The sequence below is a fragment of the Myodes glareolus genome, chromosome 17 (assembly GCF_982192425.1).
Source record: "Myodes glareolus chromosome 17, mMyoGla1.1, whole genome shotgun sequence".
NCBI classification, from domain to species: Eukaryota; Metazoa; Chordata; class Mammalia; order Rodentia; family Cricetidae; genus Myodes; species Myodes glareolus.
In genome coordinates this window covers 4,878,026-4,905,428 of record NC_142042.1, presented here as the reverse complement: position 1 = coordinate 4,905,428, position 27,403 = coordinate 4,878,026, and the positions used below count along the sequence as shown (strand labels likewise).

General features: G+C 44.5%; 1 protein-coding gene across 4 annotated transcripts in view; it reads left to right on the top strand.

The window, feature by feature from the left end:
• Slc44a5 (solute carrier family 44 member 5) overlaps positions 1 to 26,211 on the top strand; it is a 251,104-nt gene extending 224,893 nt beyond the window's left edge. For 3 of the 4 annotated variants that reach the window (XM_085677518.2, XM_048453535.3, XM_085677516.2), the window contains 15 exons: positions 1,453 to 1,576; positions 2,681 to 2,764; positions 6,138 to 6,250; positions 9,491 to 9,622; positions 10,975 to 11,074; positions 13,288 to 13,380; positions 13,993 to 14,080; positions 14,461 to 14,723; positions 15,115 to 15,209; positions 17,321 to 17,424; positions 18,649 to 18,722; positions 19,698 to 19,768; positions 19,888 to 19,976; positions 21,175 to 21,259; positions 23,663 to 26,211. In XM_085677518.2, coding sequence (XP_085533644.2) covers positions 1,453 to 1,576; positions 2,681 to 2,764; positions 6,138 to 6,250; positions 9,491 to 9,622; positions 10,975 to 11,074; positions 13,288 to 13,380; positions 13,993 to 14,080; positions 14,461 to 14,723; positions 15,115 to 15,209; positions 17,321 to 17,424; positions 18,649 to 18,722; positions 19,698 to 19,768; positions 19,888 to 19,976; positions 21,175 to 21,259; positions 23,663 to 23,775 — 1,628 coding nt within the window. In that variant the 3' untranslated portion in view covers positions 23,776 to 26,211. The remainder of the gene's footprint in view (positions 1 to 1,452; positions 1,577 to 2,680; positions 2,765 to 6,137; positions 6,251 to 9,490; positions 9,623 to 10,974; positions 11,075 to 13,287; positions 13,381 to 13,992; positions 14,081 to 14,460; positions 14,724 to 15,114; positions 15,210 to 17,320; positions 17,425 to 18,648; positions 18,723 to 19,697; positions 19,769 to 19,887; positions 19,977 to 21,174; positions 21,260 to 23,662) is intronic. The other variant, XM_085677517.2, reaches the window with a different exon arrangement.
• The last annotated feature ends 1,192 nt before the right edge of the window (positions 26,212 to 27,403 follow it).

Here is a 27,403-nt window from a genome sequence, read left to right as displayed (position 1 = left end):
ATTTTCTAAATATATACTGAGCATATTAATTAATGTGACATCAATTAATAGACTGGAAATGATTACCAGAAAGAATCTGTAAAATAAGGCCAGGGGATCTTCTAGGTGAAAACTTACACTTATGGTAGACATAGAAGCAAAGGTTATACTTAGGGTGTATATGGGAACAAAAAGACTAGAAAGAGCGAGAGAGAAGGAATATACTGGCCCTGCTGCGTGCCAAGCGCCCCACTGGAGAAGGATTAGGGTGAGGTCACGTGGGGAGGCAGAAGCAAGGCTCTGACTGGTAGAGAGTGAGCAGAAAGGAGTCCTAGAGGCTGCTGCTCAGATCCCCAGAAGGGAGGTGGAGCAGGAGAAAGATGGGAAGTTATAAAAGAAGTCAGCTCCATCATCAGAAGACAGATAGGCAAGCCAAGGAAAGCTTCATGAGGAAGCTTGTTCCCTATACCAATTGGCTCAGTATTTTAGGTTCAAGCTCTACATATAAATCAGTGATACTACTTACAAGAAAAAATATATAAAAATTATCTATTCATTTCTGATTTCTCTTACCTCTTCATTTAAAATTGGGGCTGGAATACATTAGAATACATTTAGTGCCCAGCTCTACAGTAACCGTTAACGTAGTGTGTTTGTAGAGGCTAAGGATTCTATATAACCAAAACAAGACCATAAATGATTTAACTCTTCTCGGAAATTGCATCAAAGATTGTGGCCCTCCATCAACAGTTTCCATCTTTCAGTAAAATGTAGGTGACTTTGCTGGCAAGGAGGCAGTTATAAGAATTCGTCATTGGAAGTCCCGTCCCCATGGGAGCTGGGAGCCTGAGCTGTTCTTATTCCTCCAGGAAGCATCCACTAAACTCTAGTTTCCAGGGTTTCACTGAGAAAAATATTTTCAAAACAGTCTCTCGTCTATCACAGACTGATCTCAGATAGCCAAGAGTGACCATGAGCTTCTGATCCTCCTGCCTGCACTTCTCAGGTGCTGGGATCACAGGTGTGACCTTCCACATCATCTGGTGTTCAGGACGGAACCCAGAGCTTCACACAGGCTCTGTATTCCTAAGATGCATGCCTGCCCCCATCCAAAGCCTGTTATGTGCCAGTCCTAAACTCCTCTCACCATGCAAGCAGTTTCGCCTTCAAAGCGCGTTCAGCATAAGTGGCCTGAGCCTATGTCCCTTCACCTACACATCTTATTTGTGCAGTATGATGAATCTTTCACGTGTAAAAATATCAACAGGTTGGAGTGTGACTTCATGTTGTGATACTGTTTCCATTTCTGTCTCATGACCACCAGAAAGCCCTGAAGATGTCAATAAAGGGTAGTTAGCTATCTCCACTGAGCGCATTTTATGCCCAGCAAGAACCTGACTGCAGACAACGGGAGGTTTTTAAAGGCTAGACTGGTAAAAAGGTGTTTGCTGTGGTTTTCTTTCTCTTCCACAGTCCTGCAGAGATGCATACCTGACTTCTCAATCATCAATGGAGTCTTAACAGTAGGAAGCAGGATGCAGGTTGAAGATGGAACTGGGAGGATCAGAAATACCGTAGAGCTCAGGGAGGCTGCAGCGTATGTCCATATTTCTGTGTTGTTTCGATGCATCTTGTTATTGTATAAAACATGAGAGTACCACTTGGAGTTACAGGAAATCACTTGCGTAGTATTAAATGAAGTATGCATGCCGCTCTAGATTAGAAAGAATAGTGTCTTTCAGAGTGGTTAACCTTCTGTTAAGCATGAAGATTTGGTGTAGAGAAGGGTGCTGTTGCCAGCTCAGACTCTACAGTCAACTTGAGCACAGTCTGTTTCCTGCTGTCTGTTTGCCTGTGTGTGGCACACAGCAGTCTGAATTGTTGAGAGATACATTTCCTTTGCTATGTGCCCATTCGCATGTGCGCCGACGTGGATGTTCCCCTTTCACTGCTCACTTGCAGAGTTAAAAGCAAAATCAAAGGAATCCTGGAAATTTATTTCCTTTCCTTAAAAGACACTGGGAGTACAGGTGGCACAGCACCCTCCTTCGTATTTAGAATGCCATAGCAATGTAAATGAACCTCAGAAATATGAAGCTGTGTGGAAATCTACAAAATAATGATACACACATGACTCTGCAGACACAAGACACAGAGCGAAAGTCGATGTCCTGTGGCGCACACAGATCACAGTGGTGGGACAGGGGTTACTTTGGAAGAGGGACATGATATGATGGGGGCTGTTCTGTGTGCTCGCCTTGACCACCCACCATGTGGGGCACAATGATCTATGAATACTCTGACCTGAATTCCATGATGCTGTCTGGCTACCGCATGACAGAGATGCAGGAAGAGGGATTAGGATGACATGACGATCAGATCTAGAAACGTTGTAAATTAGAGCCTGTCATTTAAATGGACCTCTTACAGGGGAGCTTCTGCTATACTGAGAGCAGGTAGTGAGAGCTGTGAAAGGATTCCTCCTGCTTTGGATGGCCAACTCCTCTGTATGTGGGACAACAGCTTTGCTTGCAGTCTTCTCGAAATGACATCTGATGGGCTGTTGGAGCTAGTGAAGGGTCACTGCAGCAGACGCTGTCTGAAAGCGTGCTTGAATAGAATCTTGCAAAAATCTTTTTTATTATAAGAATGTTTTTCTAATATTAACCAAAATAATTTACTTTTCCTTCACTGAACTCAGTGGCATCAGTAAAATCTTTGATGCCAGGACAATCGGACTGAAGGTGTTTGAAGACTACGCGACCTCCTGGAAATGGATCCTTGTGTGAGTGAGACTGAGCATGCCCTCCCTGGATGCTCTCTGACGACCTCTAGACTCTTTAACCTCCTTGTTCTTACTAAATGGTCACACGTGGGCTCAGTCCTCAGGGTCAATTTCTTTTTCACATAGGGGTAAGGACAGGGCAGATACATTTGAAAATATACCCACAAGAACATAAGTTTCAAGCTCATATATTAATTCACTAGTAGAACTGTGTACCAAGTCCCTGCCATTGTGTCTGGGGTCCTGTGCTCTGCTCTTTACATTCATAGGGGGTAGTCATGGTTTGAATGCTGTTTTTTCCCTTGTCCCTCCTTTGACTCCAATGAATCAGTTGTGATTTTTACTGTGCTCTTTTCACACATGATAATAATTCCCATTAAAGGCTATTCTGGTTCTGAGAAACTTAAAATGCATACAAAGGTAGAGATTTAAATTTTCAGAGGTAAGATTGGTGTTTTAGAAGGTTGACACGTGGGATGACTGTCCTGACTAAGGTGAGTGTGTCTGGTGTGTACGCCTGTCCTCTCTACCTTTGCACCACTTGGACGGTTGACACGTGGGATGACTGTCCTGACGTAGGCGAGTGTGTCTGGTGTGTACGCCTGTCCTCTCTACCTTTGCACCACTTTCTAGAGCTGAGAAACTTCTGTGTTTCCCTAGTGACCAGAGAATAAAATCAGTGCCCTTTTAGTGACTCCAAGGTGCTTTATAATCACATCAGCACAGCGTCTCAAGCTCACCTGTCTTCCTTGATTAGCCTTACATGTCATTTTATTTTAAAGACAGCTTCCTAGTGGGTGGAGAGATGGCTCAGTGAGTAAGAGCACTTGCTTCTCCCACAGAAACCTACGGTTCTGTTCACATGATGCTCCTAACAGTGGCCTGTATCTACAGCTTCAAGGGATCTCTTCTGGTCTTTATGGGTACCTGTGTGTGTGTGCACGTGTGCGCGCACACACACATACACAAAAGATATAAGTATTTTTCTGTAGTCTATCTATACTGACTTAGATCTCACTGTGTAGTCATGAAGAAAAGTCTTGAACTCCATTCAGTTTCAGCCTTCCAAGTGCTGGAATTACAAGCATGAGAAACACCTGATGATATTGTATTAATTATTTATATATATTTATAATTACATATAATATAATCATAGATGTATATCTGGACTATATAAATATAGATGCAGATAATTATTTAAATAAAATTAATTATGTATAAATAATCTGCCACCCGTCAACTGTCAAATCTTGTGCCTTTGCATCTTCTATGACTTTTTCTACTTTCTCAGAGTCGAGGGTGACTCCACTTTACTTTTTTTTAAGTACTGAGAGATAGCCTGGGACTTTATCTGTGCTCAGCAGGCATCCTTCCACAGAGCTCCATCTCCAACCTCCACACCTCATCCTTTAAAATCAGTTTACTGACACGTATGAAGCTTCTATTATTTTTACTGATAAATGCCTTCCCCTGTTTTCTTCATACCCATTGTCTATGTGTACATATCTCTGTATACACATAGCTACTTATCTTCTATATAAAGTCTTTCATTCCATATTTTATTTATCTGGTTTATTTCTCTGATAAACTGACAGCTCATTTTTTTCTTTTAGTTTTTGGGGAGTGTGTCACTTGCAGCCAAAGTTGGCCTTGAATGTTCTAAGAGCTGAGAAGGTTGTCTTTGAAGTACTAATCTTCCTATCCTGCCTCTTTCATGCTGGAATTAGTAGTATGGACTACAATACCCAGCTAAACTATCAACTCTTGGCATTAGTGATGTGGGCTACCATACCCAGCTAAACTGTCAGCTCCTTAGGATGACAACTATGCCCAAGTCATCTTTATCTCCCTAGGTCACAGTGTAGTTTTAAAAACATAGTAGATGCATAGAGGCAGTTGTAGAAATAAGAGTAGAAGAAGCTGGATACTATGTCTTTAAGCACAGGGAATTTGCTAAATTTAACACTGTATTGGGTGTGTAATAGTTAAAAATAATTTTCTTAAGTTTAGAGCTAGCTCCTTTTGTGAGGTTTTACTGATTCAATGTTCTGCCTGCAATCACTCCATAGTCAAGATTTCAACCTACACTTGACAGTGGTTAAATGGGCTTTCCTACTGTCACACACAAATGTCACCAGGTAATTTCTTTACCTCTCTCTTGGTTTTTGTCCACTAATCCTTGGACACACCTCACCCGATACACACTAACCCTGTGCCCACTTCATACCCCTCCTACCCCTGACCCCTAAGATGTTCCTTCTTTTCCCAGCCTTTCTGCTCCAAAATCACTCATAAAGACCATTTTAAGTATTCCCTTTGGGTCATGCAGTAGAGTAATCTTTCAGCCAGATTTAATGTCAATCATTAAAGTTTCTACAATTTCAAGAGGGAAAGACTTTTGAAGTTCCTTCTCAGGTCGAGAATGCCACACTGTCATATGTTTAGTGACAAACGCTATGAAGGGTCTCTTAAAAGATGACCTTTGAGACTCTTTCCCCCATAAAGACACCAGACTGTCTAACTGGTAGTTTGCAAATTTCACCAAAGGTGTCAGTAGTTAATAGGAGAGTCGGTCAACTTTCCAGTAGTAAAGAATTCTCTTTAAGGAGATTGTGCCAGAAGACTCCATTCTGACCTTAACCTGGGTAGGTCAAGGTCTGTCTCCTCTAGTACCTCAGTCAGGCTCCTGGGAGAAACTAACGCAGATGGAAAATGGTCACGCTTTCTGTGCTTGACACAGCCCAGGAACCAGGAGACTCCTCCTGCCTGCAGGTCATGTACCCAGATCCCTCGGGACTCCAGACAGATGCCGGATGGTGTCAGGCATCTCATACTGCTCAGGATAATTTACACGCGACAGTGACAGCAGGGTCATGAGTTCAGGACCGATGCATCCACTTATTTTTCTCATTTTTCCACCTCACGTTTACTCTGTTACTGGCAAACAGCCGTGTTCTGGGACATCTTCCTTAGTCATCAGATTATCTCAGTTTTGTCATGAATGTTTTTATCACTAAATAGAAGGGTGTGAAGGAAAAAAGCAGAAGTTGGAAAGTGTGACCGCCAGGTCAAAACTGTGAGCCGGGGCACCTGCACTTTACCTTGCATGTGATCTTCCTAGGCTGTGATAGTCCGGTTTCTGGAGACACCCAGGATGTTTCTGGTGTGAAAGATTCACTGGTCACTTTCCTCTTTCATGTGAAATTCTTAGAGAAAACCATTGCTTATACTTCTTAGAATCATACGTGTTGCCCCAGCCAGGTAAAGTGGAATATTCTAGAATGATTTCAAACAGAAAAGGCTCTTACCTTGATGTTGGTCTTATGTTGTACTGAGCACGTCTGACTCTGTTTGTTGTGGGTTTTACCTGCAGTGGCCTGACCTTCGCCATGGCACTGAGTTGGAGTTTTCTGATCCTCCTGAGATACATAGCTGAATTCCTCTTCTGGGTCTTCATGCTTGGCGTGCTTGGAATTATAGGATATGGTAGGTACCACAACTCTTAAAATCTCCAAGTATCAGAATAACTTTCCTTGTCATTAGCAATTATTGGAAAGCATTTGCTTGCCTTAGACTTAGTTAGTTTGGGTCATTAACTTTACAATATTAATTTAATTTCACATCTATTTTCTCCATAACTCGTTCTGTCATTATCTTGAGAAAATCTGCATAAGAAGAATCTACTCCTGTCCCTAGCAGCCTTTGGTCTCAGTCCTGATGGGGATCGGGAGAGCAGAAAAGATCCTGTAAAACAAATGGAGCTTTACACGCAGTTTGTCTTCCCATGACTTGTCTGTCAGTCAGTGGCAGGTCTGCACAGCTGCATGATTTGATCTGCTTTTCTTAGATCTGATCGTACATCTAATCAGGTGCTGGCACACGCTTTAGTGGTCAGCTCCCATAGTGAGGCATCACCCCCTAGAGGCAAGCACACTAAATCACAGTCATTGGACAAAGAGTTCAATTCGATCTCACCAAAAGCGGTGCACATCAGTCCTGACGTGAACACTAAATAAAGGAATTCAAGTGTCTCCCGCTGGGACATTTGTCCTGGGCCTTCTAAACAACAAATGGGACAACATAGAGCAATTTATATTCCAAAGAGTTACTTCCCCCCAGCACTATTTGGATCGGCCACATAGTACACACTGTTTCTGCCGCTTCAACAGGTTTGCACATATAACATAGTAAGGGTGTGTGGCAGGCTCATGTTCAGTACCTGACCTTGGCTATAACTCAGATGCATACTGTATAACTGAGTAACTATGGAAACCATTCTTAAGATTACAAGACCTAATTCCCACATCTGTACCATCAACTAATGATGGCTTCCATCTTAGAAGATAAAAAAAATGGATCTCAGGCTGACAGACTGAGTCTAGACGCAGTAAGTGGTCAGTTAGTGGTTCAGTTATTGTCATTACACTCAAAGAGCCCCGCCCTCCTTGGCATTCTCCCCTTGCCCTGATGTCCTGCTGAGCACAGCCAGGTGAGCAGGGGCCCGTCTGGTAGAGGAACCTGAGAACTACCGTCCCTAATCTTTTCGTGTGTCCTACCTAGATTTGCCGCTGGAGCGCCTAGGTGTGTAATCCACTCTCTCCTTTGGTATCATCAGGGCAGGGAGGGCAATAAAGCCTTCATGGGCTTCACTGACTTGTCTTCAGCAACAAGAGAACCGAGACTGGCTGTGCCAAAGTCCTGATGCTGCAGAGGGAGAGACAGGAACACACACGCGCAAGTAAAGCCATCAGTCCCGGCTGCCTGTTGACTCCCTAGGTAGCGCTAACCCAGCAACTAACTGCATGGCAATTAAGCTTGAAGCCATTTACAGTGAGACAAATGTCCATTTAGGTTGAAAACTGTAAGTAACAGCTGTGCCTGGCCTCTGTGACTGGCTTGGGCCACTGATTATTTACTGTCATGGAAAACCAAGCATTCTTATTGATGGTACCGAATTTACTAAGGCGTAGAATAATGTGGATATGTCACAGTGAGCGGGTTAAAAAGCTAGTGTGTGAGCAATGACAGAAGAGTCTCACCACGATGAGCAGACTGGGGGGCAGTGGAGTCTCATGACCATCCTGTGGTCAGCCTAGGATCCTGAAAGACCCCAGTGCTGTCTATGTTTGGCAGCATATTTTGACTGCCAACAGGGCAAATGCCAATCCTTTGTAGACAAAATCACCCTCAATTTATGAAAGTACTTGACTCAAAATTCAAAATCAACACCACAGGAAGGGGTCAGATATAGATACAGACAGAAGCCATCAGTGTCAGAATAAGATGTGCAATAAATCCAGCTGTAGAAAAAAATGCAAAATCACCATGTGTAAAATGTTTACCAAGTGAAGGATGAAATCACAAAACTAAGACAGCAAGAGAGACACCTGTGCACATGTGAAGATGGACCAAATGGAATTTTCCAGAATAAAAGAATTGTTAGACTAAAAATTAAATCAAAGCCTGGTGACATGGCTCAGTGGATAAATTCTTGCTAGGTAAGCCCGACAACAGAGAAAGAATAAGAATCAGAGAGAATGATGTCATACATCAGTCATATTTGAAAGACCTATCCATATCTGTACCAAGGAGAGTAAAGGAAGAGAAATGCATGTGGTCAGATATTCATTTATGCATGTTCATTGGCCATCAATTGAGCAGTTATGGCACACACTGCACTAGACTCTTAACATGGAACGAATAAGCGAAGGTCTTCACTGGTTTCAAGCTTGCCGTGAAGCACACTGTGTACTGAAGGTTGTGGTTGCTATAGGAGGGACAGGAAGCACAGGAGATGGGCACTGAGTGTGCCATGCAGGCTGAAGAGTGAGCACGGCTGTGTTAGGAGGGATAGGACTGGTGTCGTTCTTGCCGCTTCTGTTGCTGTCGTCTGACAAGGGCTCTGCACTGAGCCCACCCCAGTCCCAAGGTCTTTGTGAGAAGACAGATGTGAAAACACCTGGAGGAAGCAATACCTTGAGGTGGTGGCCAGGGAAAGTTCTAGTCGTGGGTGCAGCTCAAGCAAAGGCCCTGAGGAAACTGCATGCTGAAGGAATGGCTAGGAGGCTGAGTGGATGGAACTAGAAGAAAGAATATAAGTAAATAAAAACAGAACAGAGGTGATCAGGTCAGATTAAAATGTGCACATGCAAGTTGGGACTGTATGTTACTTAAGAACGATACAGAATGTGTAAGGAAACACAACAGTTAAAAGTGGAAGAATTGATTTTTAAAACTAGCAGTTATGAAAAGAAATCTATGGTGGTATAATAATATCAGACAAAATAGAATTTGAAATAAAGCTATTAGGAGCAGGCCCAGCCCAATTCACTAAAACAAAACCAATCCTAAACTTGAATAGATCTATTAAAATACTCTCATGATTCATAGAAGTACACAAGATAAATAAGCCAATAAATAAGATATTAGTACCGAGTATAAATAAGGGGTGCCGGCCCATTTTCCTGCAAGACAGATGTACTGTGGCAATATTAAAACAGTCCTGTTGTGGATGCTAAGGCTGCTATGAGCCAGGGGCCCCACTGAAAGCCACATAAATTCAGAAAACATTTTTGTCAACCAGAGTAGCAGTTGGGCTATTGCAGCCAAGCATGATTCTAACTCTGCAGAAATGGCCATATTGATCATTTTTATGTAGGTATGTATGGTAAGCATGTAGCTTCTACTTCAGAAAATAACACTGGATATTGGTCTTTTCCATCCAAGGCATATGGTACTGTTATCTGGAGTACCATGGCCTCCAGCAGAAACCGCAGTCCAGCATCCTGATATACGACATCGGAGTTCAGACCAGCATAAGCATGTTCTTTCAGCTGAAGCAGACGTGGTTCTCAATGAGTGAGTAGATTAACAACGAAAAAGCCTTGCTTGTGCACGGGGAAGCTGGCGCTCGGTGCACCCTGCTGAACACATGGACCACTCAGGGATGACTGTAGATGTCTATGAGTTATGAGTGGGGAAATTGTGAACATATTGTGTAGCCTAAGACAGCACAGCTTTAGAAGAATTCCAGGCCACTTGCCTTTGATTTGAAATGGTTTGATTATGGGGACTTGATTGATTTTTGTGATCTTACTTTAAAAGAAAGAGGACACTTATTTTACTCGCACAGCAGAAGCTTCCATCTAACTATTGCAGGAATTGTGAGAAATAACTGAGAATAGATTTACATTCTTAACTGTTCACATTATTGAGTTATTTAAGGTTGGCAGTAATTTCTAAAGCAAGATCATCTCAAAGATAGTTTCGGTCCTACGTTTCTATAATTAGAGATTCATGTTCATGGATCTAGGTTTTGACAGTCTCTCATTGAATTCTGTTTTTGAAGTTTTCCCTTCTTTTCATTCATATCGGCCTTGACATGTCAGAGGAGCTCAGTACGGCTGTAGGAAGAAGCGTGTCGGCATTACCTGATCACACGGTTATCCTCACAAGAGCCTAATCTCTGTACATTCCAAACCTGTTTCTGCCTCTTTTCCGAGAAACTCTGGGTATTAAGGGCAGGCGAACTATGTCCCCAAATGACACCCAGCACCATGCAAAGTGGGGATAGACAGAACAGCGGACACAGAAGGGGAGGCAGAGGACCAGGTGACCACAGCTATTCTGAACCAGAAGCATGGAGGCCAGACTGGCCAGAGACCTTGTCTCTGAAAACAGAAACCACAGCACAGAAAGAGAATCCATTTCAGTGTTGAACTGAGATTTTTAACTCCCGTGGGCTGGAAATCACAGCACTCTGCCCCACTGAGGCTGTTAGGTGAAGAAATAGTCTTAAGGAATAAAATGCCTGTGTGTAAAAAAGGACTCTACAGTGGGGACATCTGGGTCCTGTGCTGTGCTTACTCTCTGGGGAATTTCCTAGCTACAAGGAAAGGTGAAAAGTCCAGATAACTTTCCTCCTCCCTGAGGTGGGCGAGCCAGGACCACTTCCTTCTTGTAGAAACCTCCGCACTTGCTCCATTTTTCCTCTTATCTGATAGCCAAATCTGCTTCAGAACTTCTTGAGGCCAAACACTCTTGGTATATCCCCCCCCCCTAATTCTAACACACGCCTTTATTACAACAGCTTCAGAAAATGCCTGTACGCCCTTAGCAGAAGCGGTCTGCTAAGCTCATCCCGGGGTTTGCAGAATAAGCTTGCTTCTGGTGCCGGCTTGTGCTGCAGACTGACGTCTTTTCTCGTTCAGTGATCATCTTGTCCGTCATCGAGGCCATCATCGTCCTCGTGCTGATCTTCCTCAGGAGTCGGATCCGGGTAGCCCTCGTCATGCTGAAGGAAGGAAGCAAGTAAGGGGCTCAGCCAATGCTAAGGGCAGATGTCAGGCTGGGGGGGAGGGGCTCAGCCATTGCTCAGGGCAGGTGTCAGACTGTGTGTGTGCATAATATGTGTATGCATGGGGTGTTTGTGAAAGTGTGTGTGCACATTAGTGTGGAAGCCAGAAATTGACGTGACTCCACTTTAGTTTTGAGACAGAGTGTCTCCCTGACTCTGGACTGCACGTCTTCATTTAGACTTCCTAGCCAGTGAGCTCCTGCATCCTTCTGCCCCCACCTCCTCGGCATTTGGGATTACAGGTGTGGACCACCACGCCAGCTTTTTGGGTGGGCATCAGGGAGCTATCTCGGGCCCTTGTGCTGCACAGCAAGCCTTCCGCAAATGGGCCATCTTCCCTGCAGTGCCCACACCACCAGGACTTTTTAAGGAAGAAATTGAAGAACATTACGAACGTGTTTACATTCAGATATTTCCACTTACTGGGCAGGTCGAGGTCACCTCCAACAAGTCCTCTCTGTCTCCCATTCCACAGTGCAAACTAAGAATCTATGTAGTTTGTGCACACACACATGTGAACATGTACATGCTAGGAGATGGGGTGGGCGGTGCCATGGGCCCCATTATCCCACGGTGGTGCATATGTTAATATCACCAATTGAGAGAATTTGCAGAAGTCCTAATCGCTGTAATCCCATGATATCAATTGTGTGCTGTGCATTGTGTGTGCATGATACGCTTTCCTAGTGGACAAAGTGCTGATTCTTGAGTGCCTGACTATACATTCTGTATGAGAAACACATAATTCAGGCACACTTAATACCCAGGGCCACTCTCAATTTTAAAATATTACAAAATAAACCATCATTCATAAGATTCAATAATATCTGTAGTCTCCAGACTATTCCAAATGGTCACTTGAGACAGTCCGTGCCGTCAGGCTTTGAGTGCGGAGCAGGGAAAACTGCCCCAGGAAGCCCAGGCCCTCTGCTTACAACAGTGGAAACAAATCTGCTAACCACCTGGGGCAGAATTATTTTTAATTGTCTTTAAGGACTATTTTAACAAAATTGCCATATTATTATAATCAGAGTGCCACCCGAAGCCAGTGGTGTAACAGCTAACAAGCTGCTGGTTAAACTCTCCCCTTGCAATAGAGGAGGCCCTGTCATTACCCCCTGAAACTACTGATTTTCTGGGTGTAGTTTTTAAATGGTACGTTATTGTGTAGTTCACTATAACTCAACGCACATCTCACAACCTTCAATGTCTGAGTGTGTGGAGTGAGCGTGTGTGGTGCGTGTGTGGTGTGTACGTGGGTGTGTGCGGTGTTGAAGGGCCAGCATCACCATGACAGGTTGATAGATTGTCAAAGGGGAAGTAAGGGCCGGAATAAATGGGTCAGAGTTCGGAGTAAACTTTGAATTAACGGCTTAAATTCAGAGTGTGCAGGAGGGGAAGGCAGCAGAGCTCTGGTGTGAGACAGGATAATGAGGGTCATGTGTGCAGGTGCGTTTGGCGCGGGGAGATTTCCTTGGCAATACAGAACAGGAATGTGTTCAATCTGGAGACAGACTGGAGCAGCTTCTTAAAAGCCTCTAGTGACAATCTAGCAAGCTGTCACCTGGTGAAATGTCCTAGGAGGAAGACCCGCTGACCGGGTTCCTATGTGGTGGGAGGTGAGAACACAACCGTCTCTTCCCCCGGAAGTGGTGGGTGTGAGATGCCAAAGGGCAGATGAGGGTGGCCTGTCTGACTCTTCGTAGGATGGCGTGAACCGCAGAGTTCCCTGTGCGGTGCGGTGCCTGCAGCAAAGGCCAGCGCAGTGTGGAACACAGCACAGAGGTTTCTGAATCAGGAAAGGAATCTCACACTGTAGCACAGGGCCCGAAGGTCTTCTCTCACTTTAGGAAGCTAAGAGTCTAAGCAGAGGAAGACATCACTGTGGTCTGTCAAAACCTTGCTGGTCGGTCAGCAGGGAAGGGGACTGGAAGTCTCATGCAGGAAATACCCCTCTTTAAAATGCATGACTGCATGCCAAAGCCAGCTCAGGACTTGCTACGACCACCGCTGAAGAAAATGAGGAAATTATCAGTGACGTTAGCCCCATTACAGGAATCCGATCTAAGGCTTGCGTCCCGTTCTTAACAGACAAACGCTTGGTTATTGAGAGCGTGCAGCTCCGACCCAGATTCCTGCTGAACATCAACTATTTGCTTCATTTCAGGGCCATCAGCTACATCCCCAGCACGCTGTTGTACCCGATTTTAACTTTCATCTTGCTGTCTGTCTGTATTTCCTACTGGGCGGTGACAGCCGTGTATCCTTTGGCCGCTGGCCTCTGCTGTGACCTTTTTACGTTGATGTGTAAAATAATAGATTTCATCATGACATTTACACATATATGTATATATATATATGTATGTATACAAGTGATTGATATATACATATATATATGATTGCCCTTCGCTCATAAGTTCCTCCCACTTCCCTTCCCCGACCCTCCTCCCCTCTCTCCATAATGGATTTCTTTATCTCTTGAGTCTACCTTGCTATTTGAGACCATACTTCACGCCCAGGGTTTTGCATTCCTGTTAAGACAAGGAACAACCTAAAGAAGTAACTGGATTAGGTTCCAAGCCTAAAAATTTGTCGATCAAATTTAATTCCCCCCTAAAGAAGTCACAGAGATCTGATCCGTTCTAATGCTTTTTCTTGGCAATAACTAAGCAGTGTCCTCCACCTCTCACTGGTTCGTCAGGGCCCTATCAGTGCAGCTGGCTCACGATGCCCTAGTATCAGCCTCCTAGGAAGATGATCGTTACAACATGGGAAGAAAGCTCATTCCTCCACAGTCTGCCAATTGTGGTTTTCTTATCTGTTTATTTTTAATTGAGCAATAAACAGTTTATCCTTAATCAAGCTTGTTCAGTTTCTTGGCTACATCAGGGGTACCAATATTCAAAGTTATGGTCCCAGAGGGGAAATGTATCTATGAAGATGAAACTTGTGACCCAGATGTGAGTAAAAGAATTCTGCTATCGCGTGTCATGAAACTGATACAGGGGAGCTTGGTACGGAAAGAAAGGGAGGGTGTCGTCAGGAAAGCATTGTATGTAGCAGGTGGAACAGAGCTCGCTTGTCTGCATTAAATCTAGGAAGCTGCTGCTGTGCCAATGAAAGCACAAATAATGTGTGAAAGTACAGCAGGGAGAGAGATGGGTGCATATGGATTGAAATCAGCCCTTTCCAGAGCTCATTAAGGAATTCTGTCAGGTAGTGTATCAGAGAGTAACAACCAAAAGTAATGAAAAGAGGACAGCCTATCCAGCTGGGAAACCACAAGGAAAGAGAAGACCCACATTTGATGCCATATTCTCGTATCTTCTTCCGAGCACAGATTTTCCCTGAAACTAACGTTCCCAAAGTCTGCCCCGGGGCCTCCTGTAACTTCGCTTCCTACAGTGGAAGGAGTGCGTTTCACAATTACATCATGATCCTCCAGATCTACAACCTCTTTGCCTTCCTCTGGCTTATAAACTTCGTCATTGCGTTGGGTCAGTGCACCCTCGCGGGGGCCTTTGCTTCATACTACTGGGCCATGAGGAAACCCGAGGACATCCCGAAATACCCGCTCTTCGTTGCCTTCGGACGAGCGGTGCGGTAAGCTCAGCACTGAGCTCCACGCTCCTTTCTTCAGCTACAGTTTGTGCTCTGCTGTTCATGCGTGGCGAGTGAATTCAAGTGGAAAGGCGCTAATGAGTTGAAAATATAACTTGAGATTCATAGATGTTCATAGATTCGTAGATGTTCATTGCCTCTAGTTGCACAGCTTTGCAATCCCTGCCCCGGGTCAATGTCCTAAATCCCATAGGTTATAGAGAAAAGACGGATAATTGCTTTCAAACTTTCTGTGGAAAGCTCTATCAGTTTGAATAAGAGATTACAAGAAACCCTGCTTTTCTCCCTCCCTTTTATCCATGAAACCTGTTTAAGAGGCACCTGTGTATACAGAACAACCCTTCATCTTCTGTCCTGCTTGGTCTTCACCTAGATACCACACGGGGTCCCTGGCCTTCGGATCATTGATCCTCTCGTCACTCCAGACGTTCAAAGTCATCATAGAGTACCTGGACAGGCGGCTGAAAAGTAAGCTCACAGAAGTGATCGTAGACTTCCCTGCTAAAAGTGGGGTGGGGTGGGGTGCAGGTGACCCAGTGACTATTGTATGGGGTGGGGTCGGGTGCAGGTGACATGGTGACATTGTGGATCAGGGTGGAGAGGATAGATGTGGTAGAGATTTGAATATTTGGAAACACAGTCCAACAGGACTTGCTAAGGATGGGGTACCAAGATGAGGGGTGGGAGTGGGGGGAGGGGAGAGTGTCCGGGGTCCTCATGGTTGATTTTGTGAGGTCCAGGAGAGGCAAATTTCAAAGAGGAATTGAAGAATTCTGTCTTAACATATTACTGCGGAGGAATATGTAAGATGTCACAGGGGCAGTTCCGTATGTGCCAGGCTTAAGACACTGTGAGCCCTGACATCGCTCTTCATACACAGCACACGCAGTCAGCACACACAGGCTCTGCTCACACTGTCTTCATACACAGCATATGCAGTCTGCACACACACAGGCTCTGCTCACACTGTGTCTTCATGCACAGCACACGCAGTCTGCACACACACAGGCTCTGCTCACACTGTGTCATTTCACACACAGCACATGCAGTCTGCACACATACAGGCTCTGCTCACACTGTCTTCATACACAGCACACGCAGTCTGCACACATACAGGCTCTGCTCACACTGTCTTCATACACAGCACACGCAATCTGCAGACACACAGGCTCTGCTCACGCTGCATCATAAAAGATAATGAAGTGGGGAAAAAAGTTGGCGCTTTTATTTTCTGATTGAATTTCCTGATTTTAGATAGAATGATAACATTAAAACAGGGTGGTTTGGCAATCAAGTGAACACATAGACCTGGAATAACATGAGAATCCTACACATAAATTCTCACATTTAAAACTCTTTGATAGGGAAAGACTAGTCAGTCTAAAGGAGATAGAAAAAATGGAGTGCCCAAATGTGAATACATAAAGTATTTACAGTAAATACATAATTAGCCCAAAACACATCAAAGATCTAAACAAGGGATAGTGCTATAAAATACTTTTCGAAAAAGAGACTCTTTATGTCATTCTATTTGATGGCCATTTCTTGATTTCACACCAAAAGCACAAGGAAAGAGAAAGAAAATTGGACTTCATGAAATTTAAAAACACTTGTGCATCAAAGGAACGGCAGAGTAAAGAGACAACCTGCACAGTAGAGGAAAATCATTACAAATAATATGCCAGGTAATTAAAGGATACATGTCCAGAACACATGCAGAACTCCTATCACTTGACAGCAAGCAGTGAAAGTCCAAAGGTGGCCCAAGGAGTTGAGAAGACCTCCCCTATAGACAAGCACACTCAATTAAGACTGTAAGGACACACAGTCATTATACATGGACGTACAAACCAAACCACATCCTGATGCCGCCTCACACCCATCAGGATGGCCACCAGAACAACCGCAACAAGCCAGCCGTGAATAGTGCAGTGTGGGGTAGAGAAGCTGGGCCCTTCCATACAAATGCTTCACAGTACAGCCACCACGGAAACAGCTGCAGTCTGTAGAGTGCTAAAAACGCAATTTCATAGAAACTCAGAAAACGACTCCTACATTGCTCCCCAGTATCCGTGATAACAGTATCTACCACAGCCAAAGGATGTGACCCACTCACGTGTCTGCTAATAACGGGCAGGGTAAGGAGTGCATTCCACCTCCGGTACAATGTTAGTGCACAGAAGGAAATAAAGGGGCCGATTCTGAAGGGACTGTGCTAAGTGAGAGAAGCCAGATTTAAAAAATCCTCTTTGTATCATCCTACTTAGAATTCCTAGAAGAGGCAGCCCTCTGCCAGCAAGTAAAATATGAGCCAGGGGGAGCAAGTGGAAGAGAACGGAGAAGGGTGGCTTTTGATTGGCCATTGATTTCTATTTGATTTAACAAGAACTTCTGAAAATGGATAGTGAGATTATTTTATGACACTTAAAGGTGCTAAAGCCACTGAATTATATACCGAAGAACGGCTAAAATGTCATCTAGGAATACATCAGAGGAAAAAATTCCCGCCTTGTTTCTAGTGTCCTCCTTTTGGGTCTGAAGGCTGAGGGTCGCTAACAGACTCATACACCCCTCCACAGAGGCACAGAACAGCGTTGCCAGGTTCCTCCAGTGCTGCCTGCGGTGCTGTTTCTGGTGTTTGGAGAAGATGGTGAAGTTTTTAAACAGAAATGCCTATATCATGGTAAGTAGGCCACTGCTTGTCTATGGTGCCCTTTCTTTGCCCAGCTGACCCCATGTCTGCCCTACTGCCTGGAGAGCATTCTAGTATCTTGTGATTGACTTTGTTCCTGGGATAAGTGGGTGTGTGATCCCACGCATGAATCGGGGCTACACTTTTTCCTGAGATGTTACTACCTTTGATATCTCATTTAAGGGGAAATATTTGTGCTGAAATTTTCAAAGTGTGCTAGAGACCCAGAGAGATGGCTCTGAAGGTAAAGGTGCTGGCTGCCGATCCTGACAAGCCAAGCTAGCCCTAGGTTCCACAGGGTGGAAGGAGAAAATCAAATCCTGCAATGACTTCTACAGGCAAACTGTCAAGTGAGCATACACACATACACACTTGCACAAATGCACACACTCATGCATACACGTGGGCGCACACACAAATAAATGTAATTAGACTTTAAAATGATAAAAAATGAAAGTGTGGTAAATTGAAACAGTGCTGTATGTCCAAAAATTATATAAGAAGGAAGCTGTTGTCCCTTGGTCCTTCTGAGAAGAAACCGCTTTTCTAATAGAGGGATTTACATAATTTTAGAGAAGGGATTAATTGTTTTTAACGAACTTTGTGTTCAAGAAGAGTGAACAGAGGTAAGGCTTGGGCAAATCTCTAACTCATTTCCTGTGAGAATGTGCAAGCCTCTACGGAATTGTTTTGTTTACACAGTAGACTCAGGAAACACAACTCCCTCAAAATGCGGAAACTGCACTATTTTTACCATGTTTGCTTATTATCACAGTGTGGTGGGGACTGGGGCTGGATTCATATGGTCATGGATCGAGATGCAATTAATTTACCTATATTGAGAGATCATACTGAGCCTTTTAATCAGTAAATTCTCATAGTAAAAGGTATTGGCTTTCCTTTGGAGTAATTTATTTTGATGACAATATTCAATGTATTTAGTAACTACTACAGTCAAATGTTTCAAAGATAGACTCCCTCATCTGAGACTTGAGGAAAAGGCCTGCCCTACATACAATACTTGGCAAACCCGTTAGTGTCAATGACCCTGAGAGTTATGTGGGATCAAGGACAGAGAGCTCCTAGGCATCCTACTAACCTAAATGTTGGAAAGAAGACAGGACTGTTAGTGTGGAAGATGGCGGAAACTGGAATGTCCTGGGTATTATTTGCTTATGCCACTAACAAGAGTGTCAATCCAATCTTCTTCTTCAGATCGCATTATATGGCAAAAATTTCTGTGAGTCAACAAAAAATGCTTTCTATCTGCTCATGAGAAACATTTTGAAGTAAGTAATCAGACTGAGGATGACCATAGACAATCTGGTGAGACTTGATGTTCTTCGCTTGTAGTTACCTGGGGTGTTGCTGGCCTTAGCAGCCATGGAGTTTGATAGATTTTAATCAACAGTTCCCTTCATCCACCCAAGTGGCTACATATTTAATTTTTATTGTCCTTTCTGCTCAAGAAATTCTCCAGGTGACTTCCTTTAGCCTCTCTTTGGTGCCCATTTTCTCCTCTCAAAATTGTTGAGAAATGGGTGTGCAGAGTCAGAGAATAAATTTACCATACTCAGGATCCAGAGTGCCTTCGCTAATCCCACCAGATGACAGTAAAGACCACTACCCAAGTTCTTTGATCAAATTAACAAGCTCTGTGTTCTAACAAACAGGGCTATCTTCCTAAAGTGGGGTTTGAGAAAATAGCATCAAACACAGGAGAAGGTGGGGTTTCTATAGTTTTAAAAAGCTGCAAGACTAGGGGTTTTCAAGGTTTGGGGGATTTCCAGAGGAATCTCTGTAATGGTTACATAGGAACTTGGCTGAACATTTCAAAGTTATTTGGCAGAACATCTTATCAGGGTGTTGGGAGCATGTCAAATTCCAGAAATAGGTTAAAGCAAAATCAACTTGAATTTTGCAGCAAACAGAAACGGACTTGTTCTGACCTTACAACAAAATGGCTTCCATCCTTAAGATGGAGTCAAGCTGGTCCATCACCTAGGGAATAGAGAGCGAACCAGGCACTTTCGTTGTCATCCTCCCACAGGGACATCATTCCAGGGTCCTCATCTGCGAGTCTCGCTAGAAATAAGAAGCTCATGCCTGGCTCCCATGCTCCTGTCTTGCATTTAACAATTGCCAAATAAAATTTCACCAAATACACAGGAGAGTGACCCATGACTCTCTACCTTGTGTAGATTTCAAATACCAAGTATATTCAAACACTGAATTATACTTTCTTGTTTCCCCCTGACGCTCAGAGTCGCAGTTACAGACGAAGTCACACACTTTGTATTACTCCTGGGGAAAATTCTAGTGTCTGGGATTGTAGGTGAGTAGTGATAACAACATGGATTCAAAGCTGTAAGGAGTTTGGAGACTGCTGTGCCACAAACATCCGGATAGCCTTTCTCGGTGTATGATATCCATGTCCTGTTTTTTTTCATGTAGGTATCCTGGCCTTCCTACTCTTCACAGACAGGCTGCAAAGGATTGTAGAAGGACCGACAACTTTAAATTACTACTGGGTACCTTTTCTGGTAAGAACTGGTGACTTAGTCACTTGGGGACACTGTAACAAAAACAACATGGGGTGATGACTTTGGCCATAGAAATCTGTTCCTCACCATTTGAAAGGCTTGGCGATGACAGCTGGGGAAGAGATTGATTCTTCACATCACATGCTGGAGAGAAAGGTGGCACAATCCCTATATAAAGGTATTCCCACTGTGACCTCAGTGCTTCCCATAGCTCTTCCCATAGCCTTTCTCTTCAGTTCCACCACGTTGGGGATTGTAGTTTTAATGTAAGATACAGGGAGCAGTTCAGTCTACGAAGCTTAGCATCAGTGACACCATGATTTATTAAGAGATGGAAGCATAAGAAAAGCAAAAGGAAACAGAAACAGCAAAGACAGCAAGTATTACTGGCCTTAATCTGTGTCGCTTGTCTCCTGCTTCTGATGTTGGCTTCCTTGACTGCTCTGTTGATAGGGCTGCCTGCAGGAGGTTTGCTGGGTGCTCTTCCATGAGCTACATTCATAAGGAGGTAAAGAGGACTAGGCGGAGCAAGAGAAGCCAGCCCATAACACACTTAATGTGTATCCCCAGATATAGTGACAGGACCTTCTGGAGAAGAAGCTGGCCTTGTGAATCATGCCGGCAACTGTCAGCCAGGAGCTGATTCCCCACATGCGGCTCTAACTTGGACGAAGCGGTTCCCTGAAGGGAGTGGATGTCTATGCAGCGAAGCATCTGAGTCTTCTCTGCAGCTGACATTCCCAGTCACTGAGGATGAGTGGATGGACAGCTCGGCCGAGAGCCGAGTGGAGTCCTGCTAGACCCAGCCCAATGAGCTAGCTCTTCTAATCTGTATGACATAAATGCTTTTCCCTGAGGTCAGGGCAGAGGCGCAGAGAGGCCGAGTAACTTGGGGACCTAGGTAGCATATGCTCTTAACCTCTAGACTCTCCTGCCTTGATGCAGGGACTCAAAACTGAGAATCTTTGGGTCGGCACTAGGAATATCAGTGGTCATGTGAGCAAGGACATGTTTTTGTAATCTCAGGACATCATGTTACCATAAAGTCAAAGGTGCCTATATTGCAGATGTTCCCAACACAGAGTATGCCAATGTTTGCTTATTCTGCCTTCCATTTGCATTTGCCTTATTATTGCTCTGAGCCAAGTCAGTATGAACAAAGTCTAATGTGCTGGACCTCTTCTCTGTCTGTTCACAGACTCTGGTGGTTGGATCTTACCTGATTGCTCATGGGTGCTTCAGCGTCTACTCAATGTGTGTTGAAACCATTTTCATCTGCTTCTGTGAGTATCCAGCGTGTATGTTTGTCCTGTGGAAAACAAAAAGATGAGAAGGTGAAAACTCAGTTGCCTACCTGGCTTGGTGATTTGCTTTACCTAGCCTCAAATGCACAGCAGCATTTATTTGGGAGGAGATATTACTTGTAGATGCTTGTTAGTTCTGTTGTGGGGGATGGGAGAAAGAGAGAGAAGAGGGGGAGTGAGAGAAGTGTGCATGATGATGGTGGTGGTGATGGTGGTGGAGGTAGAGGTGGTGGTGATGGGGATGGTGGAGGTGATGATGGTGGAGGTGGTGGTGTTGGTGGTGATAGTGGTGATGGTGGTGGTGGTGGTGATAGTGGTGATGGTGGTGGTGGTGGTGGTGGTGGTGATGGTGATGGTGGTGGTGATGGTGATGGTGGTGGTGGTGGTGGTGGTGATGGTGGTGGTGGGGATGGTGATGGTGATGGTGGAGGTGGTGGTGGTGGTGGTGGTGGTTCTGGGAATTGAACCTAAGGCCTTGCCCCTGGTGGGAGTGGACTCTAAGCTCGATTGCTATTTTCATCTGATCTTCCCTCCTTGTATCTCTAGCAAACCAGGAGGTAGGGTCGAGATGTAAGAGAACAGAACCCAGCAGCCATGTTATGGCTGAGAGATAATTTCTCTGTCACATGGGATTTTCGGAGAGGCAGGCAGAGGAAGCTTCCTGAGAAAATGCCTTGTGGAAGACTGTTGGTTTTAAGGCAGGTCAGGAAGAAAGATAGTTGCTGAAGGAAAAAAAGTCTAGAAAATAGCATAATCTGATGTTTTCTAAGCATTTGAGAATCAATTTTCAATAAACAAAGAAATATGAAAATGTTATTTGCTAGATAGCTTGTCTGGCTTACAAGGAACTGTAAAGGATAATCTTGGCCTAGGGTCTGTGATTTATTTAAGAAAATGGAAAAAAAAACTGAAAAGATGGCTGATCTGGTAAATTCCCTTGTTACCACACTTGGTGACCTGAATTCTAGACTCACGGTCTTAGCCAGGGCTTCTGTAGCTGTGCAGAGACACCAGGCCCACAGCAGCTCTTAGAAAGGAAACATTTAGCTGGAGCTGGCTTACAGTCCGTTGTCATCATGGTGAACTTGGCAGCACACAGGCAGACATGGTGCTGGAGAAGGAGCTGAGAATTCTGCATCCTGATCCACAGCAGCAGAAGGAGACTGCGTCCCACACTGGGCGTAGTGTGACTATCGAGGTCTCATTCGAACCACCGCTCCCGTGGAAGGAGAGAGCTGACTGTTGCAAGTGGTCCCCTCCCCTTCATACATGAACCGTAGCCCATGCGCACACACACACACACACACACACACACACACACACACACACACACACAAATGTATGCGTTTAATAAGAAGACTAAAGGAAAAGGGAGCTGGGCTGGTTCCCATGGTTAGGAACGTATACTTTTGCAGAAGGCTGGAGTTAGATTTTCAGTGACTCCCAGCTCCCATGAAGGGTGATTTATGTCCTCCTATAACTAGATCTCCATGGCGACCTCTGGCCTCTGGACACTTGCAGTTATGTGCATGTATCCACCCCCCCCCCCAACACACACACACCAGTAAAATAACTTTAATGATTTTAGGACTGAGGAAATGGTTCAGGTAACAAAGTGTTTGCCACATAAGCATGTTCGGTCTCCAGAACCTATGTAAGAAGTTGGGAATCGTGGTGCCTGCTGTGATCCTGGCACTGGAGAGGCAGAGCAGTGGACCCCTGGAGCTTACTTGTCAGTCAGCCTAGCCTACTTGGTGAGCCCCAGTCTGTGTGCAACATCATCTATCTCAGAAAGGAAAGTGGACAGACAGCTCCTGAGGAGTGAGCGATATTCGAGGATGACCTCCGGTTCTCATGTGCGTGTACATGCATGTATATGGACCCACACATACATGTGCACCCACACAAACACGCTCCCCACACAAAAAAGTAAAATAGTTTAGCCTTTAACCCCGTGCTGGGGAGACTAAAGCAAAAGGGCTGCCAATGCCAGGCCAGCCTGGGCTGGATAGCAAGGCCTATTCTCAAAGTAAAAAAGTTTGAGCTATGAAATTAAATCTTTGCTTTACATTTTCCATGGAGTCAGTGATGTGTAGCAGCTCATTACCTTCTGAAATGAGCAGTCACAGAGCTGAAAGGTGACACTTTAGAAGCCCCAGGAAGAGCTTCCTTATAAACATGGAGATAAAGATCCCAGGGCCCAAGGGCTCGGTTGGAGGCACACCCAGGGGCAGAGGCCAGTTCACACCTTCTCCACCACCAGCATTGCCTCCGGTTTCCTCTATTTGACGTGCTAACACTGATTTCTCTGGTTTCTCCCTGTTCAACTCTCCAAATTGTAACCCTCTGGGTCCCTGTTGTGCTGTGGCTCCTAACACACAGGTGAAGATGTGGAGAGAAACGACGGCTCTGCAGAGAAACCTTACTTTATAACCCCCAGCCTGCACAGGATTCTCACCAAGAAGCGCCCAGGTCCCCAGAGACAGACAGAGTAGAAAAGCTCCAGGCAGGAGCTCTGTGAATTAGGTTGATTGCAATGTGAAAACGTTGCTTTGGAGCAGGGTGCAAACTCCGCGCTGTTTCTAAAAAGGCTGCAATTGGTACCACTTGGGAGGAGCAGGCGTTGGACAGTGGCCTCACTTTCTTTCTAGACTGTGGTCCCAACTGCAGAAACTGCAGCTGACAATGTTTTACTAACTTTTATAACTTTGCTAGCCTTTCGTTTTTATAAGTGTATATTTGTAAAGGATATTCAGGCAGGTTTTTTTTTAAACAAGACTATAAATATGTGATTGATTAGCCATAAACTTACAGAGTTGTAGTTGACCAACGTATGGTACTAAATTTGTAAGTATGGTGCTATGGTTATAGTTACTGCTTAAGCTGAGCAACAGCTCTCTAAACTGTGATTCAACTCGTAACCCTGGTTCCCTAGAAAGCATATTTCAATCTGGTGAGTCCGTCCACGACAAGCATGTGAAGCGCAGGTCCCATAGGTTCCGTGGCTAGCATCGCTGCAGGTGACGTGAACCTGTGGCCCTGTGGTCCATCTGTTTCAGAGACATGAGACTCCTACTGGGGTCCAATCTGGTTTGTGGATATCGTTTCCTTTACTATCAGCCTTTGGCCACCCTGAGAATATTCTGAAAGAGCAGAAATGGCTACCTCGTTCATCTCTTGCCTTTTGCCCGAGTTTCCTGTTCCAGTCATGTAGAAAGCCTTTGGACTCTCCTCATCACGGGAACATGCCTGTGTTCTTGTGACTTCTGCAGGTCTGAGTTCCGCTTTCAGTGAGGGAAGCACGCTGCTGGTCCCTTCAGATTTTAGTCTGTCAAGTACCGCATCTGATACTTTCAAGGGTGTGCTTGGTTCAAACTGGAAAATCTTCTCCCCACACCACACCCCCAGGGCTTAGGGAGGAAGCTGGTTTCTTGTGGCCGTACCTAAATGTCACAGGTGAACTGGACCCATACACCTGTCTGCTCTTTCCCGTGTGTGGAGGGGACCAGTGGGCCACATGGCTAATTAAAGCCCCTCCAAAGAGCATAGGACTAATCAGTGCCATTTTGGTTTTGATGCTAAACTCATGTCAGATTGTCTGTATATTAATAATGAAATGTGTGGATATCAATATGGCCCTCACATTTGAGAGTCGGAAATATATCCTGGAGTTATAAGTTAATATAAGCGCTAATTTATTTAATAATCCTGAAGTGTGTGGACCTAGATTTAGAACAGTTTTATGGAGACTTCCTACAGACAGTCAATTGTTCCAGAAGGTTTTCAGTGTGTCATCCAAATGTCACTTGGAAAAGAGCCTTCTTTCCTTCCTTGAAAAGGAAGAGAAAAGTGATCGCTTATCTTTTTCTTGAATTTTAGTAGTATTTTGTTTTCCACCATGCAAGAACCTCAACAAAGGTGTTTAGGAATGTAATATTTACCAGTGAAGCTGCAGCCGCAGGTGTCTCTTGTCTGGATGTGGGCGTCTCTGGATCGTAATAAGATACTTCAGTTGATCCAGCTACACACACAAATTAGCGATCGATCAGATGCGAGAAACTAGCCGTTGTTTTGCTGTGTTGTGGTGTATTCCCCAGAAACATAGTCTCTGTTTATTACTACTGTACTTAAAATGCGTAGCGTAAAAATGAATGTTGTTTCTGAGAAGAATTTTAGAAGCCATTTTCTTATACAGCAATTAAAGTTTTTAAAACAAAGAGCAATATTTTCAGAACTGTCCGTGGAAGGTTTTGAAATTAATTGTAAAGACCACTTTGTCAAGGTTTTACATTCTAAGTTGTCATTGGCAAAACAAAGGCAATTTGGAAACATATGTAATTTAGAAAGTAAATTTGGGTGGGGAGTAAACGTGGTTTCCTCAGTCATTCCATGGAAAGGCTTGAACTTTCGCCAGAACTGACCTGGGACACGGAATGAAATGATACCTTATCGATGTATTAACAAGGGCTGATTGTTCTCCATAGCTGTTTACAATGATGCTGATGGCGTCTTAAAAAAGCGATGTTTGGCGTTGTGCAGCGGGTGGGCAGCAGGTGGCGATGTTGCTCCTCCCACCGTTTTGCTGCGCTCTTGACGCTCTGCCCTCCTCCCTCCTAGTGGAAGACTTAGAAAGAAACGAAGGCTCTCCTTCCAGACCCTATTTCGTGACTCCGTCCCTAATGAAACTTTTGATGGAGCACAAAACGGATAAGAAGCAGTAGGAGTCAGCTGGGCGCCCCGCCTCCTGTGTCACCTCCTGCTCTGCTGGGTCCGTCCGACACTCCTTGCACAGTTCTTTGGTCGTCCGGGTCTTCCGTATCCACGGCCTTGCTGCTTGCGTTCGCATCTTATACCAAAGCCCACACTGTAACCTGTGAAGCCATCAGAAGTCGCAAGGAGATTGTTAATAACATACAACATTTTTATGCTAAGATCTTTCGTTTTGTATTTTTTTTAACATAAAGAGGCTTGGATGTTTGGGAAAATATATTGGGTACATTCATATTGTTTTCAGTATTAACTTAATGGCGTATACATGATTTAAATCAATAGATCCTAATAAATTTTTTAAGATGACAACTGAAAAGACTTCTGCAGGGAAAAATTGATAATTAAAGCAAGATAAATGTTTTTCTGTCCCTTCCCCACCCCTGTTTGAGAGTCAACCAATTAACCACCCGCCTCAATTTTTGCCTAAGTAGAGAATGCGTCCTGTGAGAGCTGCCAGTCAGCCATCCGCCCTAACCACTCCGTTCTCTCGCAAGTGCCTTCCTGGCTGGTCAGTACTTCCCGGATCTTGTGGGCAAGTGTACAGGCCTTGTTCGAAGAAATCAAACCCTGCAGTGTCGAGCGATGAAAGGTCTTCTCACGTTTTCAGTTTGTTGTGTTCTGTTTTGTTTCCATCTCGCTCACTGACTGGAAACCTCTGGTCATTTCACTCCTGATAATCCTCACCTCCAGAGGACTCAAACAATTCCCCTTGCGCCTCGTGGATATTCACAAATGTGTGCTACACGCAAGCAAAACAACCCGAAAGAAAATCTGTTGACTTTGTCTTTGTTTATAACTGAAGGAAGTTTTAAAGTAAAATCTTTTCTACAGGAGTTCCTGAAAAATACGGTAGGTCGGCCCCTGTACATCTAGTGTCTTACCTGTCCCCAAGGGCAGCTTGTGGGAGTTACACGGGGATGCTTGCCCTCAGAGGGTGGCAACAGGCGCGCCCGGTGCTGAAGAGCTCCATTACACTTGACTGTTTCGTGAGAGCCTGTTTTGTATGTCACTCCACTTTTTATGAAACAACCTGTTTACCTGTCGATTTTTTTATTGTGACAATAGAAGTCTTTGATTCAGTTTAAATAATGCTATGAGGAGTGCTTTTAGGAGAGCCAACTCCGTTTAACCCAACTCAGACTTACAGCAAGTCAGCCACGTGGTGGACATTAGTGAGTCGATCAATAATAACTTAGTATCATTTATCAATGACATGTTTGTTGGAAGGTCACTTTAGATACTTTTATACCAAAAAGTTCCCACTAGCGCCTTGCGGTGTGGGCTCACCACCCCTCCCGCCCCACGCCTGGTGGTTTGGGCTCTCCTGAGCCCATGGCGGCGTGGGTTATATAA